The sequence below is a fragment of the Solanum stenotomum genome, chromosome 5 (genome assembly GCF_019186545.1).
Source record: "Solanum stenotomum isolate F172 chromosome 5, ASM1918654v1, whole genome shotgun sequence".
NCBI lineage: Eukaryota > Viridiplantae > Streptophyta > Magnoliopsida > Solanales > Solanaceae > Solanum > Solanum stenotomum.
In genome coordinates, this window is record NC_064286.1 from 48271288 (window position 1) to 48292138 (window position 20851).

The window sequence follows — 20851 nt, forward strand, 5'->3', positions numbered from 1 at the left end:
TGTATTATTCAAAATTTTAAAAGTATATTTAACATTTATATATAGATTTCAAAATTTATCATATATAGGAATGTGAAAATTATTATAAATTGAAATGCTTAAAATAAAATACAAAACAAAATAAGTAAAAGAAAAAAATGTTTGGATAAGAAATTTCGACTCAATAGATAAGGTGCAAAGTGCACTTTGGCTGAAATCAGTAATTTATAATATTTGATAAGCAATTTTTACTCAATAGATATTTTGTCCAATTTTTTCATTATTTATAGTTATTTAAGTTCTACATCACAAGATCAAGTATTACAAGTTGATTAAACAGTATATATATATATAGACACACATTTTAAACAATGAAATTTTACGCAAATTTTGTAATGTTAGGAGCAAATTGCATCATATTCCTACTCTTATTTAAATTACAAAAATAAATTTGATGAAATTCAGACACATCCCAAAAAACTTTCCAATACATCACGTTCCGGTTTCGGATACATTGCTCAATATCCTGATACATCGCGTCTCAAATTCGAATACATCATTCAACGTCCTGGTACATCGCGTACGCCCAGATACATCGTGTAAAGTGATTTATTCGACTAATACATTGCGTAAAGTTATGCATCGATGCCCGATACATCGCGTAAAGTTATGCATCCAATCCGGTAAATCGCATAAAGTGATGTATCATACCCCAATACATCGCGTAAAGTGATGTATACGAGAATAAAAGAGAGTAGGAATTTTTGTAATTTTTTTAAACTATGAGAAATTTTAGAGAATGTGGTAAAATAAATTGTGTATTTCGGTATTTTTTCCATGATCTTATATAAAAGAGAGAGAAAACCTTGTTGAAACATTTAACATCGAGTACTTAGTACTCAAGTCCTATTACACATTTATTATTGGCCCATAAAAGAAGCCCAAAACTAAATACATCACCATAGGCCCATTATTGCATCTGGACCTTTATACATTCGACCCAAACAAAGCCTTGACAACTCCAACAAAATCATGTTTGTATCCATATTCTGCATGGAAATGTTTTGGTGGAATAATCTTTGTGTACACATAAAAGGCTACACAACTAATAGTAGGCCCAATCCAAAAGATCCAATGTCCATCCCAAAGGTGACCTCCTCTAACAATCGCGGGCCCCAAACACCTTGCCGGGTTCATCCCTACCCCGGCATAGCCCCTTTTCGCGGTAACCGTGGTTGAGATAAACACTAGAAGGCCTAAGACTAGACCAACAATGGACAAGACAGTGACAAGGCCTAGAGCCTTAGCTTGTCGATGATCATAAGCCATCCAAATTGAAGCAAAGAGTAAAACAAATGTACAAAAGATCTCCAGCCACAAGGCTTGGCCTGTCTCTAGGCCCAAAATAACAGGCCCATTTGGGCCCGGTGCAATTACTGTGATAGTGCAACCACCAAGTGAGAAAGTTTCATCAATTGTTGAACTAACCACTGCTTTGAGAGCTAGTGCACCTAAAACAGCACCAAGACATTGAGCCACAATGTAAATTATGGCTCTTGACATAGATATAATTCCGACTAGCGCGGCTGAGAAGGAGATAACCGGGTTGAGATGGCCTCCAGACACTGGAACAACCGCCAGGAGTAGAATTGTGAGCACAATTGCTATGAGAATTGACATGATTAAATTTGGCATTTCAGTGTCACTTTCGGAAGTAGAGATCACTATAGTATCCACCATAAAAACAAGTACCGCTGAGCCTAGGAGTTCTCCCATCGACGCTCGCCATACCTATATTAAAAAGAGTTCAATTATTAGGCACCGACAAATATGGTCAATTAATTAGTGATTGAAATCAAAATATATTACTAACTTCCAAAGAAAAGAAGTCCGGAATGCCCAGTCTTTGTGAAAGTGAGAGAAAATTTTGCTTCTTTCCGTCATCATCAATAGTATTTCTAATAATAAGAGCGAGATAATAAATATTAGTTGAGTGACCATCTGAAAAGTCAAACTTGGCAAAATTAAAGGAAAGATGATAACAAATCAAACAAGCAATTAATTTCACACATACTTTTTTGGTGTGGAAGAGTAAGGTTGAACTCTACCACCAGAAAGCTGGCTTTCTTCATCACCGAAAAAAACATTATTGTTGGAACCCATTTTTTAGGAGAAAACTAAGATAGTTGCAAGTATTTATCTTAAGCTTTTAATGCGTTTTCCCTGAAATATTGTGCATGGATATCGGATTATAAATATTACTTTCCAACTACCACTGCCTAACCTATCTTTTTGTTGTTACTAAATACAAGAAAAGAAGAAAGTTACGTCTACGTATATATATCAAGCAAAGGAGATCTCTTAAGCCAATTTTATTGAAGGAGTCAATTCATTTGTTAAATATGCACTATTGGCACTCAAAACTATTAAGTATACTCTTAAAAAGTGAAAATAAGAAGTACGTAAAAGAGGAAAACAAATGCTGGAAAAACTGTTTCCTTTCCTTCGTAACTTCAAGCTTATATATAGGCAGACACTTAACAAAATAGTTCCACTAAAATAAAATAGGGTAATAGGACCCCTCCGAAAAGTATTAGTGTGTAGTTGAGAATTGACTAATAGATTGAGGGATCATTTGGCCATTTTTTCAAAAATATGTGAAGTTTTCATTGTCATTTATTTAATATTTATAATATAATATTTTATATAGATATTTGATTTACATAAAATTCTTCTTTAGTTTTTGAAATTTCATACTCAATCAAACATGATCGTATATAAAATTGAGAGAGTGATCACTGATCAATACAGAAATATTTTATATATGTTATGTTTCCACTAAAAAAGAGAAGTAATGATTGATATTTATATTATATTAATACAAACTTGCCTACGAGGGATTTTGAAATGACAGAATGCATGTATGGGCAGTCTCTTTAGCGCTTTTGGGAGATATGAAATTTTAGTCTTTAATAAATTTATTTTTAATCTTATGTCTTTTTATAATAAATTTATTTTTATACATAAGAGATCAGAAAATATCATTTTTTAAAATTAAAGTTATAAATGTATGTAAGAGATTATTTCGACCAGCCTTCTTCATCTGTTTAGCATTTCCCATCAATTAACAATTAATTAGTCAATCAGCCAATTACTTGAATATGTAAATGACAAACGATAATTTAGTTTCTTCATTAACTAATATTAATTTCTATAACAGAAAGAGAAAGAAAAACTTATTGATAAAATTAAATTTAAGCTTTAAATTACATTGAGTGGGTACTGAGTAGGCCCATTATTGAGTCTGGTCAATAAAGCTAAATAGGCCCATTATTGCATTTGGGCCTTTATACATTCGACCCAAACAAAGCCTTAACAACTCCAACAAAATCATGCTTGTATTCATATTCTGCATTGAAATGCTTTGTTGGAATGATCTTTGTGTACACATAAAAGGCTACACAACCAATAGTTGGCCCAACCCAAAAGATCCAATGTCCATCCCAAAGGTGACCTCCTCTAACAATAGCGGGCCCGAAACACCTCGCCGGGTTTATCCCTGCCCCGGCGTAGCCTTTTTTGGCGGTGACCGTGGTCGAGATAAACACTAGAAGGCCTAACACTACACCAACAATGGACAACACAGTGACGTGTCCAAGAGCCTTAGCTTGTCGATGATCATAAGCCATCCAAATTGAAGCAAAGAGAAAAACAAATGTACAAAATATCTCTAGCCATAACGCTTGGGCCGTCTCTAGGCCCACAGCAACGGGCCCATTTGGGCCCGGTGCAATTACTGTTACAGTACAACCACCAAGTGAGAAAGTTCCTTCAATTGTTGAACTAACCACTGCTTTGAGAGCTAGTGCACCTAAAACAGCACCAAGACATTGAGCCACAATGTAAATTATGGCTCTTGACATAGATATAATTCCGACTAGCGCGGCTGAGAAGGAGATAACCGGGTTGAGATGGCCTCCGGACACTGGAACAACCGCCAGGAGTAGAATTGTGATTATAATAGCTGCGAGAACTGACAAGATCAAATTTGGCATTTTCGTGTCACTTTCTAAGGTGGAGATTACTATTGTATCCAACATGAAAACAAAAACAGCTGTGCCTAGAAGTTCTCCAATTGACGCTCTCCATACCTATATAAGAAGAAAAAAAAGTTCAATTTTTATGTACTGACGATGATCGATTTATTTATTAGTGATGAAATCAAAATGTATTACTAACATCCAAAGAAAAAAAGTCAGGAACACCAAGTCTTTCAGAGAATGAAAGAAAATTTGGCTTCTTTCCCTCATCATCAATAGTACTCCTGCTAAATAAATACATAATTAATTAGGAGAAATTAAAGGAAAGATGATATAATAAATCAAAGAAGAAACTAATTTGACATACTTCTTTGGTGTAGAAGAGCAAGGTTGAACTTTATTAGTCCCACAAGAAAGCTGACTTTCTTCATCACCAAAAACAACATTATTAATGGAATCCATATTTGGGAGAAAAACTAAGATAGTTTCAAATATTTGTGCATGGATATATGGGTAATAAATACTACTCTCCAACCTCCATAGTATATATATTATAATATAAAAAAAAATTCTGTCTACGTGTATATATCAAGCAAGGAGATCTCTTGGACAACTTTTTTTTATTATAGGAATTAAAAAATCATTTTTTATTAATTATTTTGTTAAATATTTGTTATAATATGGTAGTTCTGCTACAAGTAGTAAAGATGTGACAGATACTAATAATTAAAATAATAGGCTTTTATGATTAGGAAATAATTTTAGTATGCTCTACTTCCCACCCTCTTCTTTAATATCTACGAGTTCCGAGAATATATAAAGTATTATTGAAAGGTAATCGCACCACTTAAGCCTTAAGAATATTTTAATTATCGTGCTTCTTAAAAATAGTTGGTTTAAAATAATTATTATTTTGAAAATTAAGAGATGATAAATTGTTTATTTTTATTTTATCTTTACTCAATAAATTTAGTGAAAAAAGGGTATTTTTTTTTATAATTTTCATTTTAAGAGTCTAACGATATGAATTTTGATCAATATGTAAGGATATATTTTAACCAAATTGATATGAGAAATATTGCAATTTATAATACTTTTCATATACACTACATCAAAAATGATCTTTAGCGGCAATTAATTAACGGCAATAGCTTTATTGCAATTAAATATGTACTTTTAGCAGCAATTAACACTCTTTATATATGTCCCTAAAGCCTTTAGTGACATTGAATCCAATAACAATTAACTAATGCCGGTAAAGACTTTGAAACTCATTGTTAATGTGTATATTTATTGCCGCTAAAAGGTGTTTTTGTTGTAGTGATAGTTTTTGAATATTTAAATTTTAATTTCAAAATATCGAATCAATCTAATCTAATTTAGCTTTGAAAAACAGTCAAATTGACTTTCAAGAAGCGAAATGTACAACTATTTTGAAAGGATGGAGTATTAAATTGAAATCAAAAAATAAATAAGGATAATTTAATCAAATTACTCCATCAATTATTATTTTCTTAAGGAACATGCAAAAAAAAATATGACAAATCAAATGATCAGAGGTAATATTTAATTGTCTTAACCAAAAAAAAAAACCTAAACTAGTTTCTCTCCCGTCCCACTTTATGTAAAATTGTTATTGTTTGGGGATGGGTAGAATATGTTTAAAAATTTTCTTTGACAATGTAATTTCCTCAAACTTTCTTTAAATATTTTGAATCATTATTTATGTTAACATAGTATGTTTCATGTAATTTTCATTTCAAAACATTTGAAGAAAAAACAGTATATGTAAATTTATAATCGAAATTAAGTGATTTAACTTTTGTATATTGAATCCCTTCCCATAAATTAGGAGTAATAAAATATCATTTATCTCTCTTACAAAAAGTCAAGTATTTGGAAACTAATTAAGTAATATGGATAGACAATTGATGTTGGGAAGTGGAGGTTAAAAAAAAAATAGATACACCAAATGTTAAAACCTGTAAATTAAAGAACACGTACAATCGTGGAAAATTACTGTTATGTATATAGAAAAATCACAAGGGAAACTAAATATCCAATAATAGAGATGGAGATCAAATATCTTATCTGACAGACTGTGTCATAAATATTTCCGTATTTGTATGGAAGTATCAACCATGAGACTTGGGATTTGCATCGTTGGCTCCATGATATGTGGTTTAACTATTCTCTTCGTTCACTATACTATTTTGAGATATTCAATAATACTTGTCTACTTTATAAAATTAATGGATAATTTCACACTTAGTTTTTTAATTTATCTTTATTATTAATTATAGTCATTTCCCTAGTATATTTTCAAGACATTATATTTATTATATTTAAAGGATGATATACAATAAAACCTCACCAAATTAATATTCGATAAATTAATAATATCTCTAAGATAATATTTTCTTCCGGTTCCGACTTGGGCCAATGGAAAAAAATCACTTATTTCGATAACATAATAAAATAATATATTTTCAGAAGATCCTTATATAAATATATGGTCTCATTAATATTACAAATTAATAATTCTTGAAAGTACTAATATATTTAAGATGATTACGTGAAATGTGATTCTATTGTGCTTTGTTTTTTGTTAAACTTTTAATCTAGTTGAAGTTCATCTCTAACTTTTCTTATTGCATCTAAAAGTTCTAGTGTTGTTTTTTTGAACTGCACCATAATATTGTGAAGAGTTCTAGATACAATAAGTGTTTCCTTACGCATAACTGGTTCTAAAGGTATTGTATCATCTACAATTTCATCGTCAATACTGTTTTTTATGGTATCCACAATTTCTTATAAGCTCTAGACCACTGAATATGTATCATGGTCACTTGGATAATTAGATAGGTTATTGATGTCCATTTTATTGAGCTAACCGAGATCATTAATCATGACCTCAAGTTTATAAATGATGTTTTCACAAGTGGGTGAGTTCATTCAAATTCTCTGAGATTCCATCCTCCACACAAATTTTGTAGTGTCGAAAATAATTTGTTGTTGTCTTTTGTTGAACATTTGTCGTCCAAACCAGGATTGCAAAATTCATAACATCCAAAACATTATTTTTTCCTGGATCGATTCTTAATACCCTTATTCCCTTTTCATCTGGAGCTGCCGTAACTTGGGCTCATCATGCTATACTCGCGGGGAAGGAAAAATGAGTAGTTTACGCTTTAGTAGCTACCGTTTCACTGGCTCTAGCTTTTCCGTAATACGTAAAAGCTTCTTGTCTGTGGTGCCAATCCAACAATCTGCTGGTCCAGCAGCCTCGACTCGCCTTGCGCTACTTTCAGAGAAAAAAATAAAAATAGAAAGTAGAATTCCTGAGCCTGGCAGAAAGTAATTCGCTGTTTTCTGTAGGCAAGTCTTCAAAAGTCAAAGAAAATTTGTCCAATTGGAGCTCAAAAAAAGGAATTTATTTTTCGCTTTATCAACATTGATAAGCTTTCTAGCTTGTGCAGGCAGCTGGTGGAACTCCTCAAAAGTGCCAGAAATCTCCTCATCAATGGCATAATTAGCTAGGCTCGTATTCATTCAGTAATTCTACCCCTTCTTTATTCTTGGACCTCATTTCTTAATATTGTTACTTTTCCATGCTGTGTCTCCGGAACCTTTTTAATACGGTCCGAATTGCTAGCTCCCGTTCATAGTTTTGCTACAGATGAAACACGAGGAATCTTTTTATGGCGGTTCTGCACTTACAGCACTCCACAACGATTATGTGATTAACCAAGTCTGCACTGCGCCTTCTCTCCTTGAGCCATCGCTTCCCTCCGTCAGTCACTCACACAAGGGTAGGTCTCGAGCAGTAGTCGCTGACGTTATGAACTCAAGCTAGCAAAAAACAAGACTAAGGTCGATAGGGGCATTATTGGTGGTCGAAGCTCCAGTAGGTAGCCACCCCCTTCTCAGAGAACCATACGTGAGATGAGCGTGGGATATATATTCAAAACAGATATGTGTGTGGTCTTCGTGTACCTCCACCTACAGGGTTGGCTGTGCCCACCATCTTTATCTTTGTCTCCAACGAAAGCTTTTCGCTCAACACAATTCGGAGGAGATCCCTCCTATCAAGCTCAATTTCAAAGGTTAGGCCTCTGACCGGGAAAGAGGTTACCAAGCAAGTGAAACTATACTCGCCTCTTTTCCTTCTCGTCCTATTGTACTTCCGTTCTTCTTATTCTCGTATTCCAATGTGTGGCGTGATAAGATAAGGACCACTAGGTGAGAAATAGTTTCACAAAAATGGAGACAAACCGGGATAACGTCCAATCTTGTTTCTGGATTGTCAAATGATTGAACAACCGGGAGCAATTTACTTAGATGAGACTCCCGCTGAAAAACATTCTTTTTTCGACAAAACCTGCCACCAAGCTTTGACAAGTCGCTAACTTGCTCATTTTGTGATAGGGCCCAGTCACCGACCCTCCAAGTAAAGAGTCAGCAGTGTTCCAAAGCGCCATAACGACGTGCGAATTGGAAAAGTAATTGAATCGAAGAATCGGGGTCCTCTTCTCTTGTGTCAAAGTTCTCGCCTCCGACCCGGGAGAACACAGGGTCAAGCCAAGCCCCAGGATCTCCCTACTCGTATGTAGGAGGAGCTACTCCGGCCTGCCCCTGACCTGCTGGGTTGGGTGGCCGGGTTAGCACCCCTCGTCGCCTCTGTACCCAAAATATATGCGCTGTGCTACCCAGCTCGATCAAAGGGGAGCATAAGCAAGTTCAGTGGGCCAATCTCCTCTCGGCCCGAGGAAACCTTCTTTCGTCGAGTGCGCGATCATGACAGGACTCGAGGATCGACATGATATATTTGCTCACATTCCAGGCGAAGGTCATAATTTGCAGGAACATTCTATGGTCTTAATAAGAGGAGGTAGAGTGAAAGATTCACCAGGTGTGAAATTCCATTGTGTTCGAGGAAGGATTTGCTGGGAATTCTGGATCGAAGAAGAGGCAGCCTTCTAAATAGTCAGAGTGGGAGGTGGTGGTGTTGTCAGAGATAGTATGGGTGCTCTTTTTATGGCTTACTCCATTTCCTTGGGTGCTGAAACCAGCAACTGGAGTTGGCGGTTGACTGAACCACCCTTCACCTGACGGAGGAGAGTAAAAATGATTCACAGCACGAGTTAGGTCATCTGCGAACAGATACCCAAAGTTACTATTGGACAAATTTCTCCTTTAGTTTTCTTCTTGTTCTTTGCCATAACGCCCATTCTGGGACGAGTTGGAAGAGGAATTCCTAATTCTTACACGGATGAGACTGATCACACTTGAAGTTACTTTGAAACATCAACATCATCAAATACGGCTACTGAAACTGCTACTTCCGGATGGGAATAAAGGCTACTAAGATCGAAACTCACGACGTAGTAGCCGAAGGTAGTCCGCTTGTTAGATTGAATTTCATCTTATATAACAACACAACCGGGGCCTTATTAATTTAGAGACTTTATCAATAGTATAAGTGGACCTCCTGTCCTTGATGGATCAATTGAACAACTTTACAGAGAAAAATGGAATTCTGAACCGCTATAGAAGCGAACGACTTGATCGCGAACTATAGTCTTTGTTTGTTCGACTGACCGATTCGAATCGATTGGGCTTCGTTCCGGGTAGTGTTTAGTCATAAGCCTGTCTCTTTTGGTCTTCACTTGTCTGCTTTCGTTCCACTCCTTTCCAACTCATTTCTCCGGTTCAACAATTTCAACACCGCGCCCCTTCTCTAGGGTGGCAGATGGGTCTAGAGAATCGAACTGTCTCACAATTTCAATCCGGTTAGTGCTAGTATCAATAGGAAGATCTCACTTTTGTTTACTCAGACGCCTCTTTCTTATCGAAGACGTTTAGTGAGGGCAACCGCGAAAGTCACCGAATGGCTCAGTACAGTCTCTGGGCTTTTCTACGCTTTCATTGGATTAGTTTTCGGATAGGGAAGAAGGGTAGCACTATCCCGGGTGTTAGCTGAAATACTTGGAATAATTCTACCACTTCTACTATGAGTAGCCTTTTTAGTGCTAGCTGAACGTAAAGTAATGGCTTTTGTGCAACGTCGAAAGGGTCCTGATGTAGTGGGATCGTTTGGATTGTTACAACCTCTAGCAGATGGTTTGAAATTGATTCTAAAAGAACTAATTCACGAAATTCGTAGACGCCGTCAGGTATCTTGCAGACGTGGACGGGTCTTCTCTCCTAACGAATTTCCCCTTTGCTTTCATATCCCATTTCATAGCCTTCTAATATATATTCTACGATAAAATTTGTTCTGATAATACATCTTGAAAGCTTTTATTATCCGAGCATCATAGGGTTGAATCTCAAAACACTCTATACATTAATAATCATTAATTTATTGATTAAATAATACATCTACAAAATAATAATATTTCACGGTCCCAACTATATTAATTTAGTGAGGTTTTACTATAGTAAAATTACCTTTCTATTAATAGTTTCTTAAGAAGCGTGCAAAGTCAATAGTGGACAAATATTGTTGGAAGGAGTAATAAATAAAAGTCTGATTCATTCTAAGTGTAAAATGTGTTAGAATTATTTCTTTCCGTTCAATTTGTTTGTTCTGTTATTTTTTTCACACCTCTTAAGAAAATACTCTTATTCAATAATACTTGTTTACTATTGACTTTGCACTCTTCTTAAAAAACTATAAATAAAAGCGTAATTTTACTATGTCATCCTTTGAATATAATAAATACAATATCTTGAAAAATGTAATAGATAAATGACTATTATTAATGATAAGGGTAAATTAAGAACTAAATATAAAATTATCTATTGATTTTGTAAAATGGACAAGTACTCTCTCTGTCTCTAATTACTTGTCCACTTTTGAATTGACACACCTATTAAGAAATAATAATTGACATAGTGAGTTTATCATTTTACTCCTATTAATTATGAAGTTGATGAATTAAAAACTTAAGATTTTCAAGAAGTTATACCTTTTTCAAAGTAATTAATTGAGGGTATAATACGTTAAAAAAATTGTCCTTTTTTTATTTGTCAAAATGGACAAGCAATTAGGGACAACTAAAAAAATAAATATGAATAAGTAATTAGAAACAAAGAAAGTATTATTCAACATTCCAAAATAGCATAGTCAAACTATTATTGGACGAAGAGAGTATGTCCTTTGTTCTTCTTGATTTTGTGTTGCATACTTTCGCACTAATTCATGCACCAAACAAGTTATGATGATATAATCTATGATTATATACTTCCTCCATTCAATTTAGGTGACGACGGTTGAATAGTGGATATAAGATTTAAGAATAAAAAAAAGATTTTTTGAACATGTCAAAAGCTGTAGATATTTATATAATTATATATTATTCTATTAAAAATAAAATCTAAAATTAAACTATTAATACTAAATATAAATAAAATATTATTTATTTTGAGACAGATCGGATTAAATGTCACACATATATTTATTTACTAGTACTAAATATAAAAGTATATGTGTGCACTATGTAAATTGAAAATTTCATATGCTAAAATAAACACATTTAAACTTATACATTACTTTTCCCATTTTTTTTATTTGTTATATTTGGATTTGATACATTTATTAAGAGGATAATGATTGACATGACTATTCTTCTACACTATCTTTATTTATTGATGTGTAGTAAGTACTAGATTTTGAAAAATAATATATAGAATAAGTAATTAATGCTAAGAATAAAGCAGGAAAAAAATTATTGTCTTTTTTTTAATCTTGATATATTAAAAATGATAAATAAAAAAAAATATCTTTAAAATAGTAGATAAATAAAAGTAAACGAATGGAGTAATTTGAAATTCACAACAAATGGAAAGTAAAGAATGCTTAACTATTGATATAATTGATTTTAAACTGTGATCCATAAAAGTAAAACTTTTTTTTCATTTGTGTGATATTCTCTAAAATTGGTTTTTCCAATTACTCTATTCGTTCATTTTTATTTGTAATTTTTGGACTTGGCACAACTATTAAGAAAATAATATTCCATCTATTTCAATTTATGTGACATTTTTTTATTTTTTGAGAGTCAAACAATGTAGGTTTGACCGGGAATTCACACATGAAATCTTCAAAAATTTTGAAATGAAATTTATATATTTGTAAACAGGGGCGGAGCCACCTTGTACTTCGGCGGAAAATTATATTATTTATACATTGTTGAAATAATTTTTTATGTATATATAGTAAATGTCGAACCCCCTTCGGGTACTTCGTGTGTCTATTTCTACAGATTTTGAACCCCTTTATTGAAAATTCTGACTCCGCCACCTTTTATAAACTACGTAAAAAGTACTATAAATTACAATAATTACTCATCATAGTGATAAAAGCATGAGCTTTATGGCAGTTCTTACGTTGATATGTAAATGACAAATGATACTTTAATTTAGGTTTTTCATTAACTAATAATGACTTTCTATAATAGAAAAAGATAGAGAATCTTGTTGAAACATTGATAAGTTTAATTTAAGAATAAATTACATCAAGTGGGAATTGAGTAGCGACAATATGATCTGATATTCTATGGGCAAATTACAGAAATCACATACTTTTAAAGTAAAATTACAATCTATCCCTTAAAAGTTTATAATTACATAAATCCTTCAAACGGATACAATAATATAAGCGTTGATACATTAATCTGATGCGCGAGATACATTAATCGTTAAGTAAGATACATTACATTTTATACCTGATACACTAATCTGATGCGCGAGATACACTAATCTGATGTGCGAAAATGAGGGATTTTGGAGATTTGTAAAACTTATAGGGGATAATGTTAATCAGTAAATTAAAATGTGAGATTTCTATAATTTTTCCATATTCTATTGAGTCCTATTAGACTAGGCGCATTAAACAGTTTATTATCGGCCCATAAAAAGGAAACCCAAAACTAAATACATCAATATAGACCCATTATTGCATCTGGGCCTTTATACATTCGACCCAAACAAAGCCTTGACAACTCCAACAAAATCATGTTTGTATCCATATTCTGCATTGAAATGTTTTGCTGGAATGATCTTTGTGTACACATAGAAGGCCACACAACCAATAGTTGGCCCAACCCAAAAGATCCAATGTCCATCCCAAAGGTGACCTCCTCTAATAATAGCTGGCCCCAAACACCTCGCCGGATTAATCCCCGCCCCGGCATAACCCTTTTTCCCGGTGACCGTGGTCGAGATAAACACTAGAAGGCCTAATACTACACCAACAATGGACAAGACAGTGACATGGCCAAGAGCCTTAGCTTGTCGATGATCATAAGCCATCCAAATTGAAGCAAAGAGAAACACAAATGTACAAAATATCTCTAGCCACAAGGCTTGGGCCGTCTCTAGGCCCAAAGTAATGGGCCCATTTGGGCCCGGTGCAATTATTGTGACAGTGCAACCACCAAGTGAGAATGTGTCTTCAATTGATGAACTAACCACTGCCCTAAGAGCTAGTGCACCTAAAATTGCACCAATACATTGTGCCATTATGTAAATTATGGCTCTTGACATGGATATAATTCCGACGAGCGCGGCCGAGAAAGAGATAACCGGGTTGATATGGCCTCCGGACACCGGAACAACCGCGAGGAGTAGGATTGTGATCACAACTGCTATGAGAATTGACATGATCAAATTTGGCATTTTCGTGTCACTTTCAAAAGTGGAAATCACTATAGTATCCAACATGAAAACAAGAACCGCTGTGCCTAGGAGTTCTCCCATCGACGCTCGCCATACCTATATAACAAAAAAATATATATGCACTGATAATATTCGATTTATTTATTCTGAAGGCAATTAGTGATAAAATTAAAATATATTACTAACATCCAAACAAAAGAAGTCAGGAACGCCCAGCCTTTCAGAGAATGAGAGAAAATTTGGCTTCTTTCCCTCATCATCAATAGTATTCCTACTAATAGGAGTGTACAATAATTAATTAGAAAAAATGAAAGCTTGATTCTTTTTCAGATTGTCACTCAACTAATTCTTATTATCTCAGAAAGTCACCATTTCAAAACATCTCAACAAAGAAATTGACTTTTTGAGATAATAAATATTGGTTAAGTGACCATCTGACGAAATCAACGAGACAAAATAAAAGGAAAATATCACAATAAATCAAAGAAAAAATTAATTTGACATACTTTCTTGGTGTAGAACTAGAGCAAGTTTGAACTCTATTAGTCCCACCAGAAAGCTGGTTTTCCTCATCACCAAAAACAACAATATTCTTGGAAGCCATATGTGGGAGAAAACTAAGATAGTTGATCCTAGTATTTAGCTTAAGGTTTTAATTATGTGCATGGAAATGGGTTATAAATACTACTCTCCAACCTCCACTGCCTAACCTATCTTTTATTGTTATTATTATTAATTATTAGAATATAAGAAAGTTATGTTTACGTGTATATATCAAGCAAAATAGATCTCTTGGCCAATTTTATTGGAGGAGTCAATTTCTTATTAATTGTTTTTTTAAAAAAATATTTGTTACAAAATATGGTAGTTCTACTACTAAATGTAAGGATTTGACATATCATTAAAATAGTAGGCCTTTTTGTGATTAGGAAATAATTTAAGAATAGTAAGCTCTACTTTTTCATCCTCTTTATTATTTACGAGTCACCAAAATATATAGAGTATTAATGAAAGGTATTCACACTACTTAAACCTTAAGAAATATGCTACTTTTTGGATCATTTTAGTTATCGTACTTTAAAAAAAAATATTTGGTTCAAAATAATTATTAATTTAAGAAATTAAGAGATGATTAACTTTTTATTTTTACTTAATAAATATGAAAAGGGATTAATGTGATGAAAATAAAAGAGTAGGATTAAATCAAAATTATAGAGTAAATAAGAATAATTTAATTAAAGTATTTTTTTAGTTAATGTTTTGAAATGGAGCGTGTAAAGAAAAATATAACAAGTAAAAATATTGGAGGAAATATTTAATTTTCTAAATCAAAAGTATTTTTCTCCCATCCCCTTTTATGTAAAATTGCTATTTGTTTTGGGAGTTAAATAATTTTTAAATTTTCTTTGACTAAATCATTTTCTCAAACTCTTTTTAAATACTTTGAATAAATTATTATCATGTTAACTTATTTTATTTTAAATGCATAATTTTTATTTTAAGAAATTTGAGGGGGGGAGAGGAGTATATACCTTAACTCATAGTAAAATTGAGTGATTTATCCTTAGTATATTGCATCCCATTATATAAATGGGGGGCGCGGGGGACATCATTTCTCTCTCTTTTAGCATGATTTAATTGTGGAGTAGTAAATAAAAGTCCAAAAAATAATTACATATATATGTTTTTTTTAAAGTCAAATATTTTGAAACTAATTAATTCAGTAATATGGAAAGACGATTGATGTTGAGTAGTAGAGGAACGATTTTTTAGTAGATACAACAAATATTAAAATAGGTAAATTAAAGAACACGAACGATTGGGAATATTGTTGTTATGCATATAAAAAATTACATCGATAAACCTCTTTTTTTCTTCCACTCAGACATGCTTGGTATTTTAATGGTCATGTGCTATTCAAAATTAATGAACATTTATGAAAATAACTCTTAACTTTCAATCGAAGCAACATCACTTTTATATTTATATAGGTGAAATTCTTTTAGTGTCTTTGTCAATTTGAGACACTTATTCCTTAAACTGAACCTCATTAACTCAACTCCCTGATCTATGACAATCAATACTAGTATATCTCTTAATCTGTTACTAAAACATTCACGTATCAATAACTTGTTATTACCCTTTGAACCTATAACTATTTATTTCAAAGTGCTGGGTAGGATTGGCGTTATTGGTGGACCTAATTAAAGAGTTATAACATAATCAAACTTAAAGTTGTATTTAACAACTTCTTTATAAGAGGTTTAGTAAATAGAATTGTTACATTTTTTTGACTCCACTGGTATGATAAAAGTTATTCCATCTTGAATTAACTTTCTCACGCAGTTATGTTATGAACTTATACTTTTTGACTTTTCATTATATAATATTTTTATGCTCGAATTAGAGTGGCTTGTTCTTGGTCTAAAAATAACAATACAAAACAATCAATCACAAATGGCTTATTAATTTACCCGAATTACTAACAAATCTTATTTCTAGCCAAAATGTGATCATCTCCCCCAACTTAGGGCTTCTTCCACCATGAAATCATACCTAAACTCCCCCCTCCCCCCTCCCCCCTCCAATATTAACCACCTAGTTTCTAAGGCTTAAGAAATAATTTACAAGATTGAGGAGTCGAATTCTTATCTTTACTGGTGAATTTCGTGGGAAAAAAATTCAGGTTTCCCAAAATCGCCCGTTTCTGTTTTTCAAGAACAAAATTGCAGAAAATAGATATTTTGACCAGCTTTCTGCATTAAATTCCGATTCCCTCGCTATAGCGGTTTGAGCGCCGCCAAAGCGGGAGGCCGGATGCTATAGCGAGATCGACGAAAGTTCAGCAACCTCAACTTCAGAAAAAGGGCCCTTTTTACAATACAACACTTTCCTTTGACATCCTGACTCGTGTCATTCATGTCAAGCTTGATTTTGGGAGTTCTATAAATTTGAATTCAATTCTGAAAGGCCTTATGAATTCCTTAATGTGTTGCTATAAGTATACATCAATCAAATCTCAAATCAAGATCCCTCCCGTTCCCAGATTACCCTAGACCTCACCTAGCTCAAATTCCATCTAAGGCATGCCTAGCCAAAAAAATTCAAATTACTATCCGAAAAGTTTTCTAGCCCAAATTTCTTATCTATGAACCTACTCATAATGACCCGATCAGATCGTTACAATTTGTTCTTGCAATAATTGGAATATGCTTTGACCAGTCCATGAATCGTCTTGCGCTTTTTTTATTATAAGTTACGTTATTGTTTCTTTTCAAACGCTCCATTGTCAAGTTATAGTGTATCACAATAAAATAAATCATATCAACAAAGGTTGTAGTGGAATGATAAGTACTCGTTCAGAGGTTTCGGGTTCGAGTCCCATTGGGTACGTCGGACTTCAGTGTGGGTACCGATCGAATACATGGTGAGAAACCAAAAAAAATAAAAATCATAGTGATGTCTAGTACTTTAAATTGAGTAATTGATGAAAATAATCAAGATGAATATTTGATTGATAATATGAACAACGAAATAGAATAGAAGGCTTGAAACACGAACGAAACGCTTTCGTAAAAATGATATTTGTTGTCTCCTATTAAAAATTGTTATAGGATTGCACGCAAATAGTTTTAGTGGATATGACAAGCCTATTAATATATGCGCTAAACAAATAATGAAGAACTTTCATTGAAAAGCAAAAACTTGAACTTGATCTTTTTGGAGAACAAAGAAATTCTTTGTAGAATGTTATAAGAAAAGATATTGTTAAAAATTACGTTTGAATCTACAATAGTTCGATTTAAATAAAACTTGTGGTAACCAAAGAATTAAAGACCACATTTTTCATTTAAAAGACACAAACTAAAAAATGAAAGGACACATTCTTTCATTTAAAAGACATTTCATTTAAATATTATATTATTAATTTAATCGATCTAAACAAAATTTCAACATATACAACAGTGAAATTTGTCCTTAATGAGAAAGACTACTAACTAATTTTGATGAATAATTTCTCATGATCATATTATTAACCTCGAGAGTTCGTTTACCTTAGTTTTGATATCAAAATGCATGTCAAATAGAAACGGGTCCATCTTTATATGTGAGGGTGCACATGCACCTGTTAACTTCGTGAAAAATTATGTATATGTGTATATATAGCTTAAGATATGACATATATTTCATTAGACACTCTAAAAACGCTAAAACTAAATGGGTGCACTGGTTTAAACTTTGTGCCCCTCCTCAATTTAAGGTGATGGACTGGGTTCCCCCATTTTTCATCGGAGAACCTTGCAAATATTGGATAAAATAAGGGGATTGATAGTTTCAAACTTACAACCTAAGTTCAAAATCAACACTTCACACAGTAACTTTATGTACTAATTAAAGTCATTTAATTCAAATTTATATGTTAATACATTAGTTTACTATTCTATGGTTAACAAAAATATCACACGAATCAATATTAAGTGACATGCTTTAATTAAATAACATGCATTATCCGTTGATGCACCCATCGTCTCTGAATCATTGGTTAGCTTCTGATATGTAAATGACAAATGATACTATTAATTTGTACAATTTTGAAAGAGAGAGAAACTTGTTGAAACATTGATAAGCTTAAGCTTAAATTACATCAAGTGAGTACTAGGTAGGGACAATATGATATGATGTTCTATTTACTACTTATTATTCAAGTTCTTTAACCCATTAGTTTATTATTGGCCCATAAAGGAAACCCATAGGCCCATTGTTGCGTGTGGGCCTTTATACATTTGACAAAGCCTTAACAACTCCAACAAAATCATGCTTGAATCCATATTCTGCAAGAAAATGCTTTGGTGGAATGATTTTTGTGTACACATAGAAGGCTACACAACCAATAGTTGGTCCAACCCAAAAGATCCAATGTCCATCCCAAAGGTGACCTCCTCTAATAAGGGCGGGCCCCAAACATCTTGCCGGGTTAATCCCTGCCCCGGCGTAGCCTTTTTTGGCGGTGACCGAAGTCGAGATAAACACTAGAAGGCCTAACACTACACCAACAATGAACAACACAGTGACGTGTCCAAGAGCTTTAGCTTGTCGATGATCATAAGCCATCCAAATTGAAGCAAAGAGAAAAACAAATGTACAAAGTATCTCTAGCCATAAGGCTTGGGCAGTCTCTAGGCCCACAGTAACGGGCCCATTTGGGCCCGGTGCAATTATTGTGACAGTACAACCACCAAGTGAGAAAGTGTCTTCAATTGATGAACTAACCACTGCTCTGAGAGCTAGTGCACCTAAAACAGCACCAAGACATTGAGCCACAATGTAAATTATGGCTCTTGACATGGATATAATTCCGACGAGCGCAGCCGAGAAAGAGATAACCGGATTGATATGGCCTCCGGACACCGGAACAACAGCCAGGAGTAGAATTGTGATCACAACTGCTATGAGAATTGACATGATCAAATTTGGCATTTTCGTGTCACTTTCAAAAGTGGAAATTACTATAGTATCCAACATGAAAACAAGAACCGCTGTGCCTAGGAGTTCTCCCATCGACGCTCGCCATACCTATATAACAAAAAATAGAGTTTAAATTTACGATAGTCATTTATTTATTCTGAAGGCAATTAGTGATGAAATCAAAATATATTACTAACATCCAAACAAAAGAAGTCCTGGATGCCCAGCCTTTGAGAGAGTGAAAGAAAATTTTGCTTCTTTCCGTCATCATCAATAGTATTTCTGCTAATAGGAGTGAGATTAAGTGATCATCTGAGAAATTAACCAGACAAATTAAAGTACAAATGATAATAAATCAAAGGACATACTTTCTTGGTGTAGAAGAGCAAGGTTGAACTCTATTAGTCCCACCAGAAAGCTGGCTTTCCTCATCACCAAAAACAACATTACTATTGGAAGCCATATGTGGGAGAAAACTAAGATAGTTGATCCTAGTATTTAGCTTAAGGTTTTAATGCATTTTCCCTGAAATTGTGTGCATGAATATGGGGTTATAAATACTACTCTCCAACCTCCACTGCCTAACCTATCTTTTGTTATTATTATTATTATTATTAAAATGGGATCCCTATTAAAATATAAGAAAGTTCTGTTTACTTTTAGTTGAATATATCAAGCAAAAGAGATCTCTCTTGGCCAATTTTATTAGAGTAGTCAATTTTTATTTTTGTTATATAATATGGTTGTTCTACTACTACATGTACGGATGTGACAGATCTTTGTTAAAATAGTAGGCTTTTTTGAAATTAGGAAATAATTTAAGAATATCAAGCTCTACTTTTTCATCCTCTTTATTATTTATCTACGACTACGAGTTCCAAGAGTGTAAAGATATTAAGTACTTAAGTACTTCTTTATCCTTAATCAGAGGTTTTGGGTTCGAATTATTCTAGGTATAGAGATACTTTTGTTAGAGAGCGCTCTATTCAATGTGTGATTTCTCGGTGTGAAATTCAAATTTAGTCACGCTCCAATGAGGATATCGGACACTGGGTGGAAACAAAAAAAAATGCTCCTTTCTGAACCATTTTAGTTATCGTGTTTATTAAAAATAGTTGGTTTAAGATCAAGGGCAGCTCAACATGATTGGGGGCCTATTCCAAAATTTCAATTCGAGGCCTAAAATATAATCAAACTTCATATACATATTTATTCAAAATTTATATTTCTTACACTATTTAGATGAAAATTATTAGTATTTTAATATTATTTTTTTAGTTATTAGTTTTAGGTAAGATTTTATCAACTCAACATTGAAAAACATCCTTTTAGTGAGACAATTATTATATGAATTGTTAACATAATTATACAAGTAATAAGTTGATAAATATTAAATAGAGATAAGATTTAGAACCATAGAATTTGACGCAAGAAGTTGATGACTTGATACCCCATTTTAATATGATTGTAGAAATGCTTGAAAATAAAATTTAAAACGAAATAAAAAGAATTTGTAATTCACTTTATTCAACACTTTTCACTATTAATTCTTATTTTTAACAAAGTACAAAAGATGTTAAAGTGGGTAAAATAATATACTTTAAAAAAATTTATACTTTTTATCATAAATAATCAATTTTTTCTATAAAAATTTTAACACATAATTTATTTTGATAAAAATT

General features: G+C 33.0%; 2 protein-coding genes across 10 annotated transcripts in view; both read right to left on the minus strand.

Moving 5' to 3' along the window:
* LOC125864351 (probable aquaporin TIP4-3) overlaps positions 1-14351 on the minus strand; it is a 34046-nt gene extending 19695 nt beyond the window's left edge. Inside the window, exons 1-4 of one of the 8 annotated variants that reach the window (XM_049544314.1) lie at positions 14210-14342; positions 13890-13977; positions 13520-13799; positions 3240-3850 (exon numbers count right to left, since the gene is read on the minus strand). In XM_049544314.1, the coding sequence (XP_049400271.1) occupies positions 3327-3850; positions 13520-13799; positions 13890-13977; positions 14210-14307 (990 nt within the window). In that variant the 5' untranslated portion in view covers positions 14308-14342 and the 3' untranslated portion in view covers positions 3240-3326. Of the gene's footprint in view, positions 1-822; positions 1771-3226; positions 4131-4218; positions 4307-4386; positions 4511-12828; positions 13800-13889; positions 13978-14209 lie in introns of those variants that run through there. The other 7 variants (XM_049544313.1, XM_049544320.1, XM_049544317.1 and 4 more) reach the window with 7 other exon arrangements.
* Positions 14352-18299: 3948 nt separating this feature from the next.
* On the minus strand, positions 18300-19772 carry LOC125864352 (probable aquaporin PIP1-2). Of its 2 annotated transcripts, none has more exons than XM_049544321.1 (3): positions 19538-19772; positions 19367-19454; positions 18300-19277 (listed from the first exon to the last, which is right to left on the minus strand). In XM_049544321.1, exons 1-3 carry the CDS (start codon positions 19630-19632, stop codon positions 18480-18482), a joined length of 981 nt encoding a protein of 326 aa, XP_049400278.1. In that variant the 5' UTR covers positions 19633-19772; the 3' UTR covers positions 18300-18479. The 2 variants fall into 2 exon arrangements, with proteins under 2 accessions (XP_049400278.1, XP_049400279.1); XM_049544322.1 differs by having other exon boundaries at positions 19367-19451; positions 19538-19765.
* Between the last annotated feature and the right edge of the window lie 1079 nt (positions 19773-20851).

Excerpts from the sequence above, each read along its gene's own strand:
- LOC125864352 (XM_049544321.1), bottom strand. The coding sequence starts at position 19,632 with ATGGCTTCCAATAGTAATGTTGTTTTTGGTGATGAGGAAAGCCAGCTT. Across the intron at positions 19,455-19,537 it reads TGCTCTTCTACACCAAGAAA|CAGAAATACTATTGATGATG; the intron begins GTATGTCCTTTG and ends CACTCCTATTAG. Across the intron at positions 19,278-19,366 it reads AGGACTTCTTTTGTTTGGAT|GTATGGCGAGCGTCGATGGG; the intron begins GTTAGTAATATA and ends TTTGTTATATAG.